The sequence below is a fragment of the Podarcis pityusensis genome (assembly GCF_964106645.2).
Source record: "Podarcis pityusensis genome assembly, chromosome: 11".
Classification (NCBI taxonomy): domain Eukaryota; kingdom Metazoa; phylum Chordata; class Lepidosauria; order Squamata; family Lacertidae; genus Podarcis; species Podarcis pityusensis.
Genome location: NC_138036.1, coordinates 22,471,077 through 22,493,111, shown reverse-complemented (window position 1 = coordinate 22,493,111; position 22,035 = coordinate 22,471,077). Strand labels below are relative to the sequence as shown.

The 22,035-nt window shown below is 44.3% G+C and overlaps 1 protein-coding gene across 2 annotated transcripts in view; it reads left to right on the top strand.

Moving 5' to 3' along the window:
• PLPP1 (phospholipid phosphatase 1) overlaps positions 1–22,035 on the top strand; it is a 93,040-nt gene that overhangs the window by 64,359 nt on the left and 6,646 nt on the right. For both annotated transcript variants that reach the window (XM_080973122.1, XM_080973121.1), the window contains exon 4: positions 6,912–6,969. In XM_080973122.1, the coding sequence (XP_080829248.1) occupies positions 6,912–6,969 (58 nt within the window). The remainder of the gene's footprint in view (positions 1–6,911; positions 6,970–22,035) is intronic.

Genomic DNA, 22,035 nt, shown 5'->3' with positions numbered 1-22,035 from the left:
TATTTTCAGGCGCAAGCCAAGATAGGGATAGAGTTTCTCTTTATACAGAGCACTGAAATAAGATCTTCAGATGTTTTCAAATTTGCTGTCTTTAAGTTGGAGAACAGAAAACATCGCTTCAGTTTTTAGGTTATATATGTTCAAAAGCAAAACAATCTGAGTAGTGGAAGGCTTGATTAATTGGCTTCTTTGCATTTAGTGCAATTGAGGCAGTACTTGGCAATCAAGCATAAAAATGGAGTTTACAATCCTGATCCAGCCTGACAGACTCTTAATTGCACCATGCATCAAAAAGTTTCTCCAGAGATAGCTCTGCAGAGTTGTTTAACCAGGTGTTTGGGTCAGTTTTGACTAGGAAGATGAATTGGTGGGTAGCTCATAACATTTTGCAAATATTTCAGTTTGATAAAGGGTTTGCCTGTAACTTCAGAGGACTTGCTGCATAGGAAATGGTGCCTTCAGAAGCATGAAGGGTGGTTTTCTTCCACCTCTTCTGGAATCACAAATGACAGGAATGGAACGCAAGTTTTTGAAACTGATGTTTTTAATAGAGGAGAACTCATATTGGTTACAGGAAGCAGCCAGTGCTGTATACCTGTTGCTTTGAGACCCAAGTAAGAAATTTTGAATGATCACCAGTAACATTCCCATTGAGGGTGGCAATATTGTCAAAGTCAATTCTGAATAATAGAATCATAGAATTGTAGAGTTGGAAAGGACCCTGAGGGTCATCTGGTCTAAATGCTTTTCCCCCCTGCCCAATTTCAGTTGCTGGATTGCATTTCCTAAAACTGAAAAGACATTGCAATGGTCATTAGTATGATATGGAATGTTGTAATGCCCTATACAGTGGTGCCCCACAAGACGAATGCCTCGCAAGACGAAAAACTCGCTAGACGAAAGGGTTTTGCGTTTTTTGAGTTGTTCCGCAAGACGAATTTCCCTATGGGCTTGCTTCGCAAGACGAAACGTCTTGCGAGTTCTTGCGAGTTTGTTTCCTTTTTCTTTAAGCCGCTAAGCCGTTAATAGCCGCTAAGCCGCTAATAGCCGCTAAGCCGCTAATAGCCGTGCTTCGCAAGACGAAAAAACCGCAAGACGAAGAGACTCGCGGAACGGATTAATTTCGTCTTGCGAGGCACCACTGTATATTGTAGATGGCTTTTAAGAAATAATAGGCCATTTACCAGTGTCTGCTGAAGACAGGAGTGCTGGGCTAGATAGACTGTGGGCTGATCCATCAGATATGGTCATTACTCAGAGCAAGCTGTTGTTTAATGCTGGCTCTTTAAAACAGAAACAGAAAAAAGCTCACTTAAGTCAGCTTCCTGAAATAATGCTTTTGGGGGGAAATTCCATGCTTTGTGTCTTCCGTTAGCTTGGATTGTGGTTATAGTTCTGGGGCTAGAACTACAAGGTTGCTCTAATATTCATGTAGTACATTTCTTATACTCTTTAATCTATCATGCACATGCTCAGAGGTGTTCTTTGTAGCAGAAATGTCATTTTAAAATAGATTCCACATGAGCTGTGGTTCAAATGTAAACCTTGGAAAGAGTACAAACTTCTCATATTTAGTAGTCCCATTGTTGATAAGCCACAGTACTTCCGTTTTATTTTAGCAGCTAATGGCAGTTGTGCCAAAATGAGTGCATGATGTACACTGAATTATAAACCCTTTGGGTTCTTAAAAATACCACTTAATCTTACTTTTACTGGGAAGATGTGAAAATAGCTTTATGCTTAGCAGGTTAGCACATTATTGAGAAAATTAGCATTTGCAGTCCAGCAGACCCCTGGTAACCAGCTGAACACAGCTTCTGGATGTGGTTGACAGAGGAATCTTAAGGGGAGTAATTGCTTAAAATGTCCTTTAAAAACAGGTGCCTACTTCCCACTGATGGACATCTGTAGGAACTCCATACTCCTGAAGCAAAATGTTTTGAAATGCTGTGACCAAATACTTAAACTGTGCTTGAAACAGTCCATGTTGCATATAAACATTCCTGTTAATGCAATTTGTAAGTTTTGTAAGAATTCGTCTTCTGGATCCAGTTACCTATATTTTTCCTTTTCTCATTGAGGGTGAGGTAGGGAACTCTGCTAGAAAGCTATTTATGGAAAGAAAACAAACTTCGTTGGCCATGTTTGCATAGGACATTAAACCAGACTTTCTGCTTTGTTATGATTTATTGAGAACAAGGAGCATGCAAGTACAATTGTTCCCACTTACCGTAACTCCTCCCTTAATGTGAGGAGCAGAAACAAACTAGGACGCATGGGCTTCATGTTACCTCCTAACAGGGATTGTATTTTGTTGTTCCCTAACAAGCTTCAATCAGCAACACAACAACAAACGTTGGCTAGCAATCTTGACTTGCTAGGGAGAAACAAACCATGATCCTGGTTCAGATGTAACTTCCCGGGATTTTTGATTGTTTGCTTGTTTTGCTCAAGGGAACATCATTGCTTGATGTCAGTAAACTATGATAAGCCAGAAAGGCTGACTTCTCATTTATGTTTGATACGACCATTGTGTTCTAACCTTTGCTTCATTGTAGTCTCTGTGTCCTTGGAAAAGTCATTTCTGCATTAAGACACAGAGGAGGATGGGAAGTCTATTTTCCACCCCAGAAAAGAATTGGCAATGTTTTCTCTTGTATCATGTATTGCTCTGATAAAAGTCACTACATCAGGAGATAGTGGGTGATTAGCTTGTTTTCTCTTAATGGATCTTAGAATACAGTTATAGAGAAACACTCTCTTTTTTTGTACACAAACAGCAATTGCAAATCTTGAACTCGCTGTGATACTCTGGTTATTTACAAATGTAAGTCAATACACAGAACATGAATTGAGAGTGGTTGCTATAGCTCTTCTCAGGAATCTGTGCTTGTACTTTGAGCGTAAGATGGCCTGTCCAAATGATTTAAGAAGAGAATATGCTGTGCAGTTTGTTCTTTTTAAGAATGCATAACTATTTAAATCATGTTGTGACTCTGAAAACCTGAAGAATAAGAAACACACATCTTTCATGTTTGGCTTTTAACAAAGGAATTCATACTCCATTCCTGTTGAACAAATTATTCCTGGTATTCTGTGGTACTATCAGTAAGTTGCAGAGATAGTAACCAGCCTGTCCCAACATAAGGACAACAATAATTCCAAGAGGCACAGTAAGGAGTGAACAAAGCAATAGTTGTATTGGTTAAGTTTCAGGAAGTATTACAGTTTGGCCTGTATGTTACAGCAACTGATGCCCACTAGATCTGGTGGGGCAACTAAGAGGTCACAGGGTTGTGGCCAAGTTCTGGTTTTCTCCCCCAACACCCTCCCTTGCAAAGATACTATAGTAGACATTTAAGCAGAGCTATTTTACAAACAGTTTACACCTTACTAAATTGGAAAGAAATGTTTTATTTTGGTTCAGAAGGGGTCTCTGCTGCCACAATTGTGTCTCTGCTGGGATAAAAAAAACCAAGGTTCTTTTTCACCTGTTCTGGTTCTTTTCCTATCCTACTCCTTTGCAAAGAAATAGTGGACACTTAAACATTGCAATTCTGTGAATACTTAGCACTAAGGGTTTGTCTTCAGAAGGAGTCCTTGCTTTCACAATTTGTAGTGTGTATTCATGCCGCAATAACTGTACATTACTCAGAGGGTAAGGCCCTTTGAATTCCATGGGGATTCAGCCCCCACCCCGGTAAGTATATACAGAATTGCAGCCTGAATGAGTTAATCTTAAAGGTACCACACAGGACTGGTAATAAGGGACTCCAGGCTATGGAATAAAATCCAGGAATATAAGTGGACTAGGAACTGGTACTAGCAGTGAGGGTTATCAATTGAAGTTGGAACATTCAGGATAAAAGGAAGTACTTATTCACACAGTAAATGGACTTTGCTATTATAAGGATGTAGAAATGGTTGCCAATTTAGATTGCTTTAAAAGTGGATTAGACAAGATCATGATGAGATGGCCATCATTAGCTGCTTATCATCAGTATCAGAGGCAGCATGCTTCTGAATACCAGTTTCTGGGGATCATGAGTTCAATGGAACTATCCATTACTGGATAGTTCAGTTGGTTAGAGTGTGGTGCTGATAACTCCCTAGGTTGCAGGTTCGATCCCCATAGGGGACAGCTGCATACTGCTGCAGGAGGTTGGATTAGGGTCCCTTCCAACTCTATGATTCTATAAAAACTGTTGTGCACATGCCCTACCTATGGACTTCTCATATATATCTGTTTGGCTACTGTGACAACATGGAATGTTCATTTGTGGCAAGCGTAGATTTATTGCAGCATAATATGCCAGATGGTCACTTGCTCACCTGCCCCATCTCACTATTCTGGAAACAGCTTGGAAGATCCACCAAAAATGTTTCTAATGTTGTTGCATCTGTTCCAGTCCTCTCACTTTCATGCCCTTTCTCCCTGCCCTGGATTCAACCTCTGCTCTCTTCTAATTGTGTGAAATGTGAGTTTGTAGTAACAGGCTGAAATGCTTAACATAATTGGGTCACATTATTACTATGTGGAACGTAAAGCTGTCAAACTCAGGTTATTTAAACAGAAAGCACGTGACATTTATGAAATGTCTGCAGAGCTTCTTCAGGGGATACAGAGCTTTACAGTAAAAACGGACATACCCCAGAACTACAAAATCCAGTGTGCAGACTATGTCAAGGTATTAAAATCCCAACTTCCCACTGTCTTGATGGTGCTTTTCAGATGGATCCCATTAGATGTTCTTCAACATGTTTATGTGCATGGGAAGAATCCATGCTAGATTATTTCCTGCTTAGTGGCCCCACAAATAGGTTTTGGTGCAAGTCATCCTTGTGTTAGAGGCTCCTTCACAGCCCTAAATAGCTTATTCTAAAAACAAGTGTCAACATTAGACTTAATGAGCCAGAGTGAGAAGTCAAAATAAAATATGCACTCTGGGTTTGTATTATCTGACTTGTTGAAATAAACCCTTCCAAGAGAAAAATATGTGAAGCCAGTTGTCATGAAACAATAATATACATCCTGACAGCTCTGGAGGCCTGATGTATGGCTGCTACTGGGATGATTTAAGTCTTTTAAGAATGTGATGAAGGAGAGGAGAGAGAGACAATAAAGTAAGGGCTTGATGTTTCCACCAGTGGGGTACTTTCACTTTGGGGAATGCTTATTTATCCAGTGGTGAGGCTGGGGACTGGTGGGTGGGAAAGGTGGCAGGGTGGAGACCAAGGGAGTTTACGCTCACCAGCACTGGAGTGGAGTCTGGAACGAACGTTCAGGCTCTTGGCTGGCAGGGGAGACGGAATGTTCCGAGTCAGAGCTGCTTTTGGAAGAAGGGGGTTAGCTGCCTGCAAAGGAATGTTTAGCAGGCCTTTCTATTGTCTGTTTCTCCATCCCTCTGCCTCTCTCTGTTTAATGTATTAAAACTGTGGGGCAGGAGGAGGGAAGAGAGAAAACAAATGTGTGTGCAGCTGACAGGTTAATAAGTGACAGATACTATTTCCAGCTGAGATCTGGATGGCGTAGTAGGTAACTTTTGCTGAAGCTGCACTGAGGGATATCGTTTTGGTCATAGTAGTCTGTGTGCCGGGACGAGCGTGATGTGTGTGTGTTTGTGATATGAATAAACTGAAGGACAAACATGGGAGGCCCTATAATGTAGTCAACACATGGATATTTATAAAGCAGAATGCCGTTTCTCAGTCGTGGCAAACTTGTATCCAAGAACAGAAGACTAATCATGATCGTCCCCAATTTTAGGCTTAGCTCTGTTGTGAATTTTCCTAGGCAAGCTGTTTGCCCTCTGCCAATCCCACCCCACCCCTCCACCAGTATTGCAAGGATAGTAAAACCAAGCCTTACCACAGAGGTCGGGAACCTCCAGACCACAGGTCCAGTTTGGCCAGCCAGGGGTCCCAGTTTCTCCCATCAGGCTATTCCTAGGAAACCACACCAACCTGCTCCACACCTGATGTCATATGTGGCATCATGTGTAGCGCAGGTACTAACGTGGCTTCAGAGGAAAAATTGGAAGCTTTAAATTGATATTTTCATGTTACAGGAACCATACTTTGGAGCTCCCAGGTGGGCACATTCACTGAACTCTTTTCTGTGCCTGCTAAAAACATTTCCACCCAGCATTTCTAAAAGCCTACTCAGATGTGTAAAATATTTCCATGTGTTTTTAATCTGCCATTAATTTTAATTATTTTTTCCAATGCTTTAATCAGTGTTTCTCAAACTTGGGTCCCCAGGTGTTGTTGGACTACAACTCCCATCATCCCTGACCACTAGTGCTGCTAGCTAGGGATGATGGGAGTTGTAGTCCAACAAACACCTGGGGACCCAAGTTTGAGAAATAACTGCTTTAAATAGTTGTTTTTACTGATAACCTGATTGTGTCATTCTTTTTGGAAACTGACTTGAGGTGTTTTGTTGTTAACAGTCAAACAGTATATACATTTTAGGGGGAGGAAGTAAGAGTGAGTTTCTGACTATTCCTTTGCTGGAGAGTGGCACACTCCCACTGCCCACCAGTTTATCCTAATGGCCATTGAGACCATGTCTTGCTCTAGGATCAGGAAAGGGCTTGCATTAAACCCCTTTTAAAATGGTTCCTCAGCTGATGCAACAGGCAGAGAAATCATTAACCCATCATCCATTACCCTCAACAATTTTCAAGTGGTCTGTTGGGGGAGGGGAGTTTGGGAATCACTGGTGCAGACATACTGAGCTCGATGTACTGGTGCCCTAACTCAGTATAAAGGAGCTTCCTGGGTGAGCTTTGCTGAAGCTTTATTTTGCAAATCAAAGGTGAACTTTGTTATACAATTACAGAGTGTCAAAATCTTAATGATGTATGTATAAATTGTAATAAGTATGTGGGCATTCTCTTGTTTTTCAGACTGTCGTTTTACTCTGGACATTCTTCATTTTCCATGTATTGCTTGCTGTTCCTAGCAGTAAGTATACTTTTTAGCAGCCAGTTATGATGGGTTGTTTTTTGTTGTTTTTGTTTTTTGCTTAAAAAATCTGTTTATGTTGCATAGCATGAAGCTGAAACATTTGCTGCATCAGCATTTCATTTGGGCTGTTTGTGCAGAGGAAGCATTAAAATGAAAAAGACTGGGGTGGGGTGGATGTTTGCTCTGAGATCTTTTCACTTGATGGTTGGAATATTTGGCCACTGCATGTTAGGTAGGCTTTTCCCTAAATTGTCCAGGGAGTCTTTGTGTGAAGGCCAGTTCAAGCTTTTCTTTTGCTACCCTAGGTGGAAGTCTCAGAAAGTGCACCCCAGGACCACCTGTGACATTACAGAGGGTACCAGGACGCTTTCAGTTAGTGTCAGCTATCAGCCACACCAGCAGTGATTCAAGACTGCACAGCTTCTAATGCACAGCTTCTGATATGGAAGGCACCTTTGAAGTGTGACACCCTAGGCAGCTGTCTACTCTGCCTGTATGGCTGAGCCTATCCTGAAAAGTGAGCAGCTCATAAAATGTAGCCGCCGCCATTTATCTGAACCTTAGGCACTTCAATAAGCAGCATGGCCAGGCTCGCTTTGCAGGGGGAGAGTCTCTTTTTCCCTTTCTACCTCTGGCAAACTAAGCTTGTAAGAAGCAGTAAGGACTCTTTCTAACTGATAGTCCTAGGCATTCTTTTTGTAACTTCATGCTTTGCTCTGGGTGATTTGGGTAGGCTTAGCATGAGGCAGGGAGTGTGATGCAGATGATGGTCTATCCAGCGCAACCAGTCTACTTTAAGCAAACAAAGCAAGGAAGGAAGCAGGAGATGGGAATCCGCCCATCAAATGTTTTACAGGCTTCAGCAACATAAATACTGTACTAATTTCTGACTGCCATCCAGTCTTGATAAGCTACATTCTAGCTGTTTGTTGCTCTTTGTTTTTGGCCAGGAGACAAGTAACTACCAAAGCAGATGGGACAATCTAGTCAAAATGGAGACTTTAGCTTTATGTCTGTGTATTTAAGCAACCAAACGAACACAAAAAAATGTCCACACTTTTTCAGTGGGGTGTGTAGGAATGAATATTGCAAGTTATTCCCAGCATAGTTCTGTGGACATGTAAATTTATCAGAACCTGAAAAACTAAAACTGTTAAAAACAATGCTTTAAAATTTTGCGTAGAAAGGTTTCTTGCTATAGGATTGTTCTCAGGAGGAAAATATTTGTGTTTTTTTAAGAGCACTTAATTTGCAGTGTTTGTTTTATTATTTCTCTGAAGCATTTCAAAGCTGCTTCAACTCCCAACAGAATGACAAACCTAATCATCTAGCCTGTAGTGACATTAATAAAAATACCTCCTTTTTTTTTTTTTTGGTTGGGAGCCATAGTTAAGCATTGACTGATTCTTTCCTGAAATCAGACCTCTTATTTTTGTTGTTGTTCTTGGAGCCTATAAATTGTAGGCTTCCAAGTCAACCTTCTTTACAGTATATGGAATAAAATTATCCAGTCATGGACAGTGGCAGTACTACTGACAGTGGTGTCTTAAAAGTCTCTGCTAGCTCTGACCGATTTGAGCTGTGCTATAGAACTGTCCTGTGTCCAGCTGCTCTGCCTGACAGCTGCAGGGAAATTTTCTGGCACTGCTACTGAAAAATCCATCAGCTGGAGATGTTTGGTACTGAAACCAGAGCCTTATGCGTGCAACGCATGTGCTCCAACACTGTCATTTCAATGCAAAGAACATTGATGCTTCAAATGCTTATATCTATCCAAGGGTGTATTAATTATTATTTAGTCTTAGAAAGTTGAGGAGTCAGCCCAAAATCAGAGGGATGAGTGACTCTCATTATCAATTTTGCATGGCAAAGTGAACAGACTTCACACTTTCAGGAGACTTTGGTGTGCTGAGCTAGTCTTGCGAATGCCTCCATGCATGCCCAGATCACAACTAGCCACATAAAACATTCTACAGAAAAATAGGTTGAATTGAGATGTACTAAGCTGTGTGTGGTATGTGCTGGACAATTTTGAAGACTGGTTTAGTTGTTCAGCATAACAGAGAAGTCTATCTTAGGTTGACTTTGGCACATTGGTGGGGGAAATGCTACCTTTACAAGCAGACCAATCTAATCCTTGACATCTTTATAATGTATTCTAGTGATGGTGTAGTAATTGGGTCTCTCCTACCCCACGAGTATTAACCAGGATGAGCTAAAGAGAGCCTTGAGAATTTATATGGAACTTCTCCCTGTTTGGAATGCTCTCAATCCTTAATGAGTTAGTGGCTATGTCTTGTGCAATAAGAAAGGGCTTACCCCAAGGCTGGTTCTGCCTATTATTGCAATTTGCTGCTTACAAGATACAGATGTGATCATCTTTCCCTCTACGTAGACATTTCATGGCTCCTAACTTTTCCATGCGGCAACACAGAGTTCTGCCAATGGCCCCATGTCAAGTCTTATGCATCTGATAACCTCCCCCCGCAAAAAACGTACTTTTTGACCAGCTTCAACTTGCCATTTGCATGCTTGACTCCAGCTGCAGTTGTCTGCTGCTCGTGACTCCCCAGTTCCTAACATGTGGCATTACTCACAGCCTGGGTTAATCATAACCAGACGCCTGAAATTTCAGCCTCCTGAGGGCTGGAGGAATCTGACTTATGTTAGTGTGACTGACTGCGCGTGCGCGCGCGCGCACACACACACACACACACACACACGAAAACAAAACCCAACCAAAAAGGCTATGACAGTACAGCCACCACATTGGCAACTGGATTACAGCTCTGTCAGGATGATTGGAGGAACCAATAGAGTTTCCCCAGACTCTCCTCAGCCCATTGCCATTCACTTCAAACTATACCCCTTAACTTCTTCCAGATTGCAATGTTGCAGCTTCTTTTCTGCGGGAGTGTCTGCTCTGGCCTTCAGGTAGATCCCACAGTTTGTCAGTTACTTAAATCAGCTTGCTGAACCACAAGCCCAGGATTGTAACAGCCACAGTCTGTGTCAGTGTTGATTCCTTTTACCCCTCCCTCTCCAGTAACACTGATGCTGCTGTAACAGGCAATTTAGATTTGAATTGTGGTCTTAGAAAAGCATTTAAGACCTTTTTTTTTTACACCTGGAGGTAGTCATTAGGGTGATAGGTTTCGACAGCAACAGTGGGGACACACCCACACATCTCCCTTGCATGTTTGCTTGCTTACTTCTACTCATTAGAAATATCTGGAGATATTTGTCAGTTGAGCTGAAGAAGTTTCATTTTCTGTAGTGTCCCCTTTTCAAGGGAGGTGACATGCTAGGATAAACGTGCTCACAACTAGGAGTAATCTCTGTCTGGATAGACTGAGCTGTTTAACCCTCTGCTCTTGAGTCCCTTCCACTGTTGGCTGATATATCCCGAGTTATTTATGTGTGACCAAGCAATGCCACAGCTTGCTTAGCTGATGTACTTGTGTGTTTCTGTTAATTCGTACGTTTTCTAAAATGCTTTGGATGTTCACAATAGGAAAAAGATAAGAGTGGAGTCCTTCCTCCCTTAATTAATCAGTTAATTCAGTTGAGACTTGTAACCTTAATAATATATTGTGTGTGCAACTATCCATGGCTAGCAATATCTGTAGCTCCAGTACTGTGGTTTCAGCAGTGAGTGTACCCATCTGTCAGTTTTCACATATACACATGTCACTCACTGCTAACATTCCTGCTTTGCAGGGGGCTGGACTAGATGGCTCTTGGGGTCCCTTCCAACTCTACAATTCTTTGATTCTATGATTCTAACAAAATTCGCTTGCTTTCTACCTGAAAGTGACATTTTTGTAGCTACGTAGTCGTGTGCAAAGTAATCCTTGGGAAGTGAGCCCGGGGGGGGGGGGCAGAGGGAACTCAGACCAACCCTCTCCTTTTCAACTCGCTCCCATAGGGTTTGGACTTGAGTCATTTTGAAAAAGTAAGCTCTCGCACAGCTCTCAGCCAGGTCAATCTGTTTGGCAGACTGGTGAGGAGCTAAGTGCAAAGTGAGGGAACTAGCAAAGACGCTTATGGGCTGGTTTTTATTTTGGCTATTGAATGTTCACAGATATTCTGTTATCAGTTATCTGGAAAGAATTTATAAAATTGCACGCTAGCATGCCTTGAGAATACTGAAGGCTGACAACTAATGAGTGAAGGTTGCTTTAACGGAGTGAGCTAATGATAGTCCATTACCCTCCCCTTTGCTTCCTTACAGGGCACAACTGGCTGACGGCAAGGGGTTGCATCTATTTAGAGAGAACTGAATGAAGGGAATGATTCATGTTTATTCCCTTGTGGACAGTTGAGAGAATGTAGTCTATTCTTTGACTGGTATAATGGGGGCAACAAGTGAAGAATAAAATGCAAAATTGACCTTAAAAAAAAAAAGATTTTAAAAAATTCTAATTTCTGAAGAAACGCTTTTAAAGGGGAAACATTAGCAAGATTTTAAGGTAAATAAAGTTGGTTTTATGATGTGGATTTTGATCCCGTCCCCGTTCTTGTTTGGAATCTAACTTCTGGTTAGCTGGGCAGCTGCCCTGAATCTTACTGACTCAGGAGTGGAAAGATTTACTTGACGTGGAAATTGGACTTGTCCTTTGCCTATGAAAATGCAGCTGTTGTCGTGTCTTTTACCATTTGCGTTTATTGAAAATGGCCTATCCCTCCCCCAACCCAGCCAAAGCGCGGAAAAATAAAAATCCTATATAGAGGTGATTCATGACTTGCTGTCCTTGTAGGGGTATCCCAGGAGACAGGGCTACACGGTCTTGTATAGTTCATGAAGAAGGTAGCAGTCAGCAAATAAACTGTACCTGGAATACGAGACTCATGTTGGACCAAATACGTTCACAGGCAGTTGTCTGCATATAAGCTGTTTGCTGGGTTTTGGAGCAGATATTTACATGGGGCTTAACCGTAATCTGTGCCGTTTGCATTGTGTTGACATGATCCCTTTGCTACAGAATTGCTTACAGACTTAAACTATGTTTAAATCTCCTTTAAACTTGTTGCCTAGCAATTTAAATAAATACTCCTATTACACACCCAATGGATACTATATGGCAGCATGTTATCAGGAAGGTTGGTAGATAACCCTGTTTTATCATTGAGATTGTTTATATATATGTCTTAAGATAAGCAAAACAACATTGCTCTGAGCTGCCATGAACCCTTAACTTACAAATAAAGCAATAAGAGAAAGGGGAGGGGATGCAAATCTCCCAGCTGCCCATGGAAGCAGCCAGTAAGACAGAGCAAATGTGTTGCTGTCCCATGTCTTGCCAGGGTCTTGAAGATTTGGGCCCTACACGCACCTTTTAGTCCAAAGGTTGCCATGCCATATTTTGTAGCTAGTCTTAACATACATACTGATGAAGTAATTTGTGGTATGTCAACGGCCTGGGTGGGGGAAATGGGGAGAAGAAAAAAAGAACCCATTCTCCATACTTATCCACCCAAACCTCCCTCCTTCTTGCTCACCATAAGTAAGCTGGTAAATAGCTGTTTGCAAGCCAGGTTCGATCTTTTTGCAGACAGATACATCTGTTCTCTGTTGCTAACGGGACTCTGTAAACAGATCCTTGAAGTTAATTTGGGAGTTAGCATGGAGGATACATGTTAGGAAAAGGTTGTCACTTTTATGTCCGTCCTACTTGCTGAGTACACAGAAGCATCTGGCTGGCTGATGCTGGCAATAGAATGTTGACCCAGGTAGGCCTTCAGTCTGACCCAGCAAAACATTTGTGGGTGGGGGTTGATCCATCATTTGGGCCTAGTGAGCAGCACTAATGCTTCAATGATGCATGTTTTCTCTAAACTGAGGTCCTTTCCTGTCAACCACGTACACAAGACATGAGCTGAAATCTTTGGGGAGCATAAAACCAGCCAAAGTCTTTGGGATTATATGCCCTGATGGAGACTCCCTTTCCACTGTATTACTTTATTTATTTCATAAAATTTACATACTACTTGATTGTAAAAGAACAACAACCTCAAAGCAGTTGGCTAATTGGAAGCAAGACAGGCCTACATTGTGCCTCCAGTCAATGAAGTTTAATTTCCCAGTACAGTGGTACCTCAGGTTAAGTACTTAATTCGTTCCGGAGGTCCGTTCTTAACCTGAAACTGTTCTTAACCTGAAGCACCACTTTAGCTAATGGGGCCTCCTGCTGCTGCCGCGCCACCGGAGCACAATTTCTGTTCACATCTTGAAGCAAAGTTCTTAACCCAAGGTAATATTTCTGGGTTAGCGGAGTCTGTAACCTGAAGCGTATGTAACCTGAAGCATATGTAACCCGAGGTACCACTGTATCTGTTAAATGGGATGCTGGGTCTTTGTGCTCTTTGTTACTCCTCCACCAAATAGTTGCTCTAGACTCATGCAGGTGTAATTTCATGGGATTGCTAGGAGAAATCCCCTGGGATTTCCATTTGTGGCTTTCTGAGTTCCTTAGTGGAAGAGGAAGACTGTACTTGGAGCATACAATAAAGAGCAACCAGATTTCTGTATCAGAAATAGCTTGTGAGTTGTTTAGGGTTGCCACACACCCAGAATTTCCTGGAATACTGCAGTTGGAAGCAGTGTCCAGGCATAAATCGGCAAAATGACCAGGAAAATCCAGATGTATGGCAACCCATGTGGGCAGTCTATTTTTTACAACAAAAGCTTTGTGTCCAGATTTTCGCTTTTTGAAATATGGCAACACTAAATTATGCAAATTTACATACATGGTGAATTTTAATAATTTTGTTTTTCCTGCACATGGGAGGGGGGAAATAAGCTCTATGGGGCACTAGTGCCTCATCTCCTGTGGTGTAATGATTCCTACTGGAATATTAGTACCGTATTTTTCGCACCATTGGACGCACCGGACCATAGGACGCACCGGATCATAGGAGGGGGGAGAACAGGGAAAAAAATTTTTTTTCTTGTTCTCTCCCTCTAAAACAAGGTGCGTTCAAGGTACCTATTTTTTTGGGGGGGGGGAATAAAGAAAAAAAATTCCCTCCCCAGGCACGGGGCAGGCGCGGGGGAAGCCCGAGCTTCCCCCGACCCCAGCCCCCAGAACAGCCTGCTATCCGCAAGCCTAGGGAACCGAGCCGGTCTCCCCAGGCTTGTGGAGAGGTGCGCGAAGCCCGGACGCGCTCTTCAGTGCGCACCAGGCTTCGGAATGCAGGCAGCTCCGCGCCACCCTCCCGAGCCCCGCGCGGCTTCACGCCGGGATCGGGAGGGTGGCGCGGAGCTGCAAAAAGCCCTGGAGCTCAGGCAGCTCCGCGCTACCCTCTGGAGCCCCGCGCAGCTTCGCGCCGGGATCGGGAGGGTGGCGCGGAGCTGCAGGAAGCCCTGGGGCGCAGGCAGCTCCGCGCCACCCTCCGGAGCCCCGCGCGGCTTCGCGCCGGGATCGGGAGGGTGGCGCGGAGCTGCAGGAAGCCCTGGGGCGCAGGCAGCTCCGCGCCACCCTCCGGAGCCCCGCGCGACTTCGCGCGGGGGTCTGGAGGGTGGCGCGGAGCTGCAAAAAGCCCTGGAGCGCAGGCAGCTCCGCGCCACCCTCCGGAGCCCTGCGCAGCTTCGCGCGGGGGTCTGGAGGATGGCGCGGAGCTGCAAAAAGCCCTGGAGCTCAGGCAGCTCCGCGCTACCCTCTGGAGCCCCGCGCAGCTTCGCGCCGGGATCGGGAGGGTGGCGCGGAGCTGCAGGAAGCCCTGGGGCGCAGGCAGCTCCGCGCCACCCTCCGGAGCCCCGCGCGGCGGGTGGCGCGGAGCTGCAAAAAGCCCTGGAGCGCAGGCAGCTCCGCGCCACCCTCCGGAGCCCCGCGCAGCTTCGCGCCGGGATCGGGAGGGTGGCGCGGAGCTGCAGGAAGCCCTGGGGCGCAGGCAGCTCCGCGCCACCCTCCGGAGCCCCGCGCGACTTCGCGCGGGGGTCTGGAGGGTGGTGCGGAGCTGCAAAAAGCCCTGGAGCGCAGGCAGCTCCGCGCCACCCTCCGGAGCCCCGCGCAGCTTCGCGCGGGGGTCTGGAGGATGGCGCGGAGCTGCAAAAAGCCCTGGGGCGCAGGCAGCTCCGCGCCACCCTCCGGAGCCCCGCGCAGCTTCGCGCGGGGGTCTGGAGGGTGGCGCGGAGCTGCAAAAAGCCCTGGGGCGCAGGCAGCTCCGCGCCACCCTCCGGAGCCCCACGCGGCTTCGCGCCGGGATCGGGAGGGTGGCGCGGAGCTGCAGGAAGCCCTGGGGCGCAGGCAGCTCCGCGCCACCCTCCGGAGCCCCACGCGGCTTCGCGCCGGGATCGGGAGGGTGGCGCGGAGCTGCAAAAAGCCCTGGAGCGCAGGCAGCTCCGCGCCACCCTCCGGAGCCCCGCGCAGCTTCGCGCCGGGATCGGGAGGGTGGCGCGGAGCTGCAGGAAGCCCTGGGGCGCAGGCAGCTCCGCGCCACCCTCCGGAGCCCCGCGCGGCTTCGCGCGGGGGTTTGGAGGGTGGCGCGGAGCTGCAAAAAGCCCTGGAGCGCAGGCAGCTCCGCGCCACCCTCCGGAGCCCCGCGCAGCTTCGCGCCGGGATCGGGAGGGTGGCGCGGAGCTGCAGGAAGCCCTGGGGCGCAGGCAGCTCCACGCCACCCTCCGGAGCCCCGCGCGGCTTCGCGCGGGGGTCTGGAGGGTGGCGCGGAGCTGCAAAAAGCCCGGGAAAGCCTGCATTCGCTCCATAGGACGCACACACATTTCCCCTTCATTTTTGGAGGGGGAAAAGTGCGTCCTATAGAGCGAAAAATACGGTAATTTTAAAAACTTAGCATTTTTGAACCATGTAGATAAAGTTGTGTGAAGGAGCCCAGTTTGCTCCCCCACCATAGCATGTAAATCAGTGTTCTTGGAAAGAAGAAGCAGGACTGAGTAGAGAAATCTCTCTTCTCTTCTGAGAGCTAAAAAGGAAGTACGGTATAGAAGGTTACACTGTGTGGCTTCTTCTCTTTTTTCACATGCTGCCCACAAACTCAATATAAGTGGGATATGCAACAAAATGCCACAAGCTGCATCGAAAGTGGCCTTTCCCCTCACTGTTCCCAGTATATTGAAGAGAAACAGAGGTGAAGCATTTGCTGAAATAAGCTGTTAGTGGATTTGATCTGCACAAGAGTCAAATGACATTTTTGATACAGGATGTAGCAATCTTTAATTTAATCCACGCATTAGTTGGAATTTTACACCTTTATCTATGGTCTTGTGCTTGTAACATCTGCCAAAATATTAACATGATGTTGGCAATCCAGGCACCCACTGTGTCCCTAGTTGGTGCAGAAAGAAGCCATCTTATTTGCTAATGGGGATTCCTCCCAACCCCAGAACCAGCTCTGGTGTAATTCTATAATCTTCAGCTGCCCTTCAATTTAGATGCTCAAAGACTTGACAGGTTTGCTGTTAACCTGAAGGCATGGGAGTTGCCAAAGAGATAGATGGCCACATCTTTCTAGGCTGTCTAGGTTTCTTTTTCCTTGAATGAAAGAATATTTCCCCCACATCCTGCTCAAAAGTAAGATGTAACAGTAGCTTGTGGGGCATTTTAAACAAAACTGAAAACCACCTCCCCAAGCACAACTTCTCTGAGTAAAATTGAGCCCCAAGCAGCTGCTTTTAAGTGTTCCTTTAAAAGAGAGAGATGCAATCATGGCTCTGCTGTGTCATGTCTCTTTTGGCCCTAAGTGAAACAGAGATCTGTATCTATTTCCGTACTGTAATCTTTGTCTAATGGTAATAACCATTACTTATTAGAGCCTATAAACCATGTTCTGGTCTTATTTGTAGTGCTTGAGGAGGCAACTCTGAATAATGATCATTTACTACTTCCACATGCATAAAATATATCACAGTGGTTACGTTCTGTCTAATTGCTGGTTCAAAGCCAATTACTGAGCAACACAAGACCTAGTTTTTGCACTGATTTATAAAGAGTACATAAATATTCTAGGTCTTCGTTTTCCGCATGATGACTTTTTAAAACAGTACTCGTGTAGGAAAACCATGTACAAATTGTGCATGTAACTGCACATGTAACATTTTTGCTATCCTTTTCTTTGTGTGAGGTACCAGGCGAAAATGTTTTTCTATAGCCAGGCCTTTGGCTGATTGAATATTCTATGGCAGGGGTCAGCAAACGTTTTCAGCAGGGGGCCAGTCCACTGTCCCTCAGACCTTGTGGGAGTCGGGCTATTTTTTGTTGTTGGGGGGGGGGGAATGAACGAATTCCTATGCCCCACAAATAACCCAGAGATGCATTTTGAATAAAAACACATATTCTACTCATGTAAAAACACGCTGATTCCCGTACTGTCCGCGGGCCTTAGTTTGCCTACTCATGTTCTATGGCCTTTTAAACGTGTTTGTGGGAAGGGGGTTATTGGTTTGTGTTTGCGTTTTATTACATATTTAATGTTCTCATCTTGTATTTTTATGTTGTGATCTGCCCTGTGATCTTCAGATAAAGGGTAGTATACAACTTAATAATAGTAGTAATAATCTGTTTTCATGTGTGACTGATGGACGGTGCACAGAAAGCTTTTTCATTTTCCTCGTTTGCACTTTCCCTAGCAGAAAATAGCTTATGATGCTGTCCCATGGTGCCTTAGGAGGCTGCCTTGTTTCAACTTGAAGGCCATAGTTTCCTAGTCACAGGAAGTAGAAGCCCTACTTTATTCTGCATCAATCAGACATCCTCTGGAGTACTGTATCCAGTTCTGGGCACTGCACTTTAAAAATGGGATATTTCAAGTAGAAATAGGTTCAGGAAATGGCAACAAAGATATTCAGGGTGTGGAAAGCAAGTCCTATAAGGAAATGTTTAAGGAACTGGGCATGTTTTGTCTTGAGAAGGCTATGGGGTGGGGCTGTGGAAGACCTAAAGGGTTATCACATAGAATAGGTGCCCCAGATCTAATAGGCTTAAGCCAGGCATGGCCAAACTTGGACTTCCAGCTGTTTTTGGGACTACAATTCCCATCATCCCTGACCACTGGTTCTGTTAGCTAGGGATGATGGGAGTTGTAGTCCCAAAACAGCTGGAGGGACAAGTTTGGCCATGCCTGGGCTTAAGCTACAGGAGCCCTTCAGTAGTGGAACCAGTTGCCTAGGGGGCTGGTGGGCTGCCCCTCACTCAAGGTCTTCAAGCAGAGGCTGGATAACTATTATAGTTCTGGATTTCCTGTGTCAATATAGGATGAACCTATTTTCTTCTGGAATTAGAAGTCTTGGTGCTGGAGGTGGAGAACTTACCTGTTGCATTATTGTAACTGAAAGCAATTTTGGTGTGCTATATCCAGCCCTCTCCCAAAGAACTATGTGGTCTGACAGACACAGCCTCTTCATCTTTGCAGAAAATGCTCTTAAAACTACAGTTTTCTTGCTGTTAATAATTACAAATAAGAAACATAAGGCCACTTTTAATACCGCTTACAGTCATTTTTGCGGTTTAAGGGAACAGCACCCCACATGCATTTATTTCTACTCAGAGCTGAGGGAATGAAAACCGAATGTTTTCCTTTTCAGGCAAATTGGGAACCTTTTTCAAACACAGAGCTGTATTCCCTCATGGGAAGCTTTCTGGGGGCTAGAGGCAAAAGTGGGTGGAGCAGTGGTCATTTATTCACTACATTTATATCTCACCTTTCCTAAATCTGTCTAGTCTGAGTAAAAGTCAGTTGAATACAATCCATTATAACCTGTTACTGCAGCTATCTTTGATTTTAAATAGAGAAGAGTGGGCAGCAGTTGCATATGCTCTCTTGGATGGGTGGATCTTGGTCTAAATATTTTAAACTCTTAAAAAACACGCTTATAAATACCTTTGCAACCCTGCTAGCAGCAGTTTTTGTCTTTTGGGAAAGGATGCAGTTTCTAACATTTTTGGTTCCTTCTTCTTTGGACAGTCAAATAGCACTGGCAAGCTTTTATTTTACTTGATTGCCCACATTATAATTTGAATTGCTCCATCTGCACAGCTTCCTAATAAAAGCATTTAGCAATTATGTTAGTATTTTATTAGCTGCCCCAAGAGTTACTGTTCCATGTAAGCATATAAATTGTAAAATAAACTAAATAAATATGGCATGTAAATGTAGGATGTTTTATATTAGAGTGAGAGAACAGAGTGTGAAAGACTCGCTCACCTGCCCTATAGGTCCCATCATCCTTGACCATTGTTTATGCTGGCTGGGGCTGATGGGAATTGTAGTCCAACAGCCTTTGGTGGGCCATAGGTTTCTACCCTTGTCCTAAAATGAGGTGAAGTGTATGTAACTGACAATGAATACTCATCTTACTCTTCAAAGCAATAGCATGAAGCTCTTACATGCAGCTCTGCACTAAGTGTGTTTCTGGACCTAATTCATGAAGTGGCTTTGCCTGGAGTGCCCCATGAGTTCTTTAGCACACTACAGCCTATATGCAGTGCTACAGCAGCTGCAGTTGGGTATACAGGCTGACAGTGACTGTGTACACACAATGCCTATTCATTTCAACACTAATTATACTTAAGCAAAATTACCTGCCATGGTTGTCATTGCAAAAGATGTGCCTATGAAATAAAACAACAACAACAACAACAATATTTATACAACAACAACAACAACAATATTTATACCCTGCCCATCTGGTTGGGTTTCCCCAGCCACTCTGGGTGGCTTCCAACAAAATATTAAAATACAGTAGTCCTTCAGATATGAAAAGCTTCCCTAAAATATATGACCTCTTCAAGTTAAAAAATATATAAAGGATTAATGATTCTCCAGAGTCGTGGCTGTAAACAGCAGGCATGGTCTGACACACTGTCTCCAGTAGTTCTGCTTTTGGTTTGTTTGTAACCCCTATGGTGCTATAGAGAAGGGCCCAAAACCACAATGGATTAATTCTTAAGAAAAACTTGAAAGCTAAAACATTATCTTGTACACCCCTTAATCTGGGCCCAGTCCCCTACACACATTCATTTTCTCCCCAAAGTTCTGCCTTTCACTCAATCCCCATCAGAAGAGTTCTGAAAAACCTAAACTTAACGTTAAGTTCACACTCAGATCCAGTTTTATAAGCAGATGATAAACTGCCCCCTTTCCTACCTTCATGTAAGAGACTCATGAGAACATATCTCATCAGTGTTTGTTCAAAATACTTGTATACCACCCTTCATCCTGTAGATTCCATTGATTAGCTTACTTTATTCCTGTACAATCAGACTGGATGAGATGCTAGAAAAATAGGGTCCCTAGCACAGGAGAGAAGGTACTTCCTTTGTGAATTAGACACATGTAGAGCAAAGGAATCTCTGGAGGCCAAGTCACCAGAATTTGCTGTAAGGCAGGGTTGGCTTGGGTTAGGTCTGTTGAGGACAATGGACATAGGTGGAGCCAAAATGGTGCAGGCCACCTCCTTTGCTATTGAACACTTCCTCCTTCTAGCTTTCCCCATTTCTTCTCTGCTTGTCACCCACATGAAATTACTGATGGCCCTCCGTCGGGTTGCATGATGTAGACTGTGACAAAAGAACATTTGGGGAGGGAGAAATAACACTCCCCTCGTCATGGCTGGAAATAATTACTTGCTTACTACTGTTCCTCTTGTGATCAGATCTTCTAGAGTATTAACAGTGACTCCCAAAATCCATTTGACTGCAACCTCTGCTTGCTGCAACATTTGTAAATGCCTTTCCAAAAGCAATTCATTCTCTGCTTCCACTTGGGTCTGTGGCTTCTTCTAAAAGGTGGCGCATGTGGAAGAAGTGGAGCATTTCACCAGAGAGTGGGAGGAACACTGCGCTCAGGATGTATGTGGTGAAGAGGCTGTGTTTTCATTATGAGTGAAAGCTTAACCACATTCTATAAACACATCTCGAAGGGAGCTGCGGGGTTCTAATTTAGCAAATTAAAGGCACTTTTAAGCAGAGACCACCAAAGGTAAAAGCATCTGATACCTAAGGAAACGGCGGCCTTCAGAGAAGGACAAAAATGATAGTGGAGAAATTCAACTGCCATGCTGCTAATTTATTAATGTTCCTCCCTTTGCTCAGGGCCAGGCTGCATGTTACAGGGGCCTTGGCATTTGCATCTCTATGGCAGGCACTGCTGTAAGCACTTTCCACATGTAGTGATTTCTGTCATCACTTTTCTGCTAGCAGGCTAGAAACGCATCACATTATTACTTTGCATCACATTACTTCAGTTCGTAAGGCAGTGCTTCTTAGGTCAGGGGTGGGTGACCTTTTTTAAAGGTGATCTTTTAGGCTCTGCTAGCCAGCATGCAGCAAGTGCCTCAACTTGTGAGACCCAGTGTGGGACCTTGTTAACTTCACAGGCTGAAGGAGTTTCTCTTCAGAACTGGGATTGCCGGGCTCCAGTCCTGCTTGCTACAGCTGTTCTGCCGCTTCCAAGAATTTTCTTGCATTAAAGATATATGAAAATATATCATTAATTATAGTATTGTACTTACTTTGATGATTCTGGAGTACCGCTTATATGTACGACATGCCTTGTAATAGCGGGTACATTGTGACTAATACAATCTGTTGTACTTTGCTTGCCATGCATTGTCTTTGTATGCTGGCCTGGACCCGTTTTTTCTATTTGTGTCTGTTGTTATACAGTGGGTTCCTTATTTTTGTGCTCAGTTGTCACCATGGCAACCTCAGATTAGAAGGTCCAATCTTTTTGCAGGGCTACTCTGAAGTAAGCCCTATGGGTTTTAAAGCATTACTGTTGAAGTACACAAATACTTTTTTTAGTACAACAAAGCAAAGTAGCTATTATTTTACTGGAAAGCAAGTGCCCTACCAGTTTGTTCTGGGACTGTGGGAATGGTTTTTCTCCTCTCCAAACCTAGGGAATAGGTTGCCCTATTCATGTTGGGGCACTTACAGCTTGTAGTGGTGAAACTTCAGTCTGTTTAATGAATAGCTTTGCAAGGGGGCAGGGAGAGGCAAAACGGGTGACTTAATGGAGGCTACAGGACTGTTTGTTGTTATGTCAAAATGGGCACATAACTAGAACTAGTTAGCCGTCTTTATGACTTGAAGCTGCCAGATCACT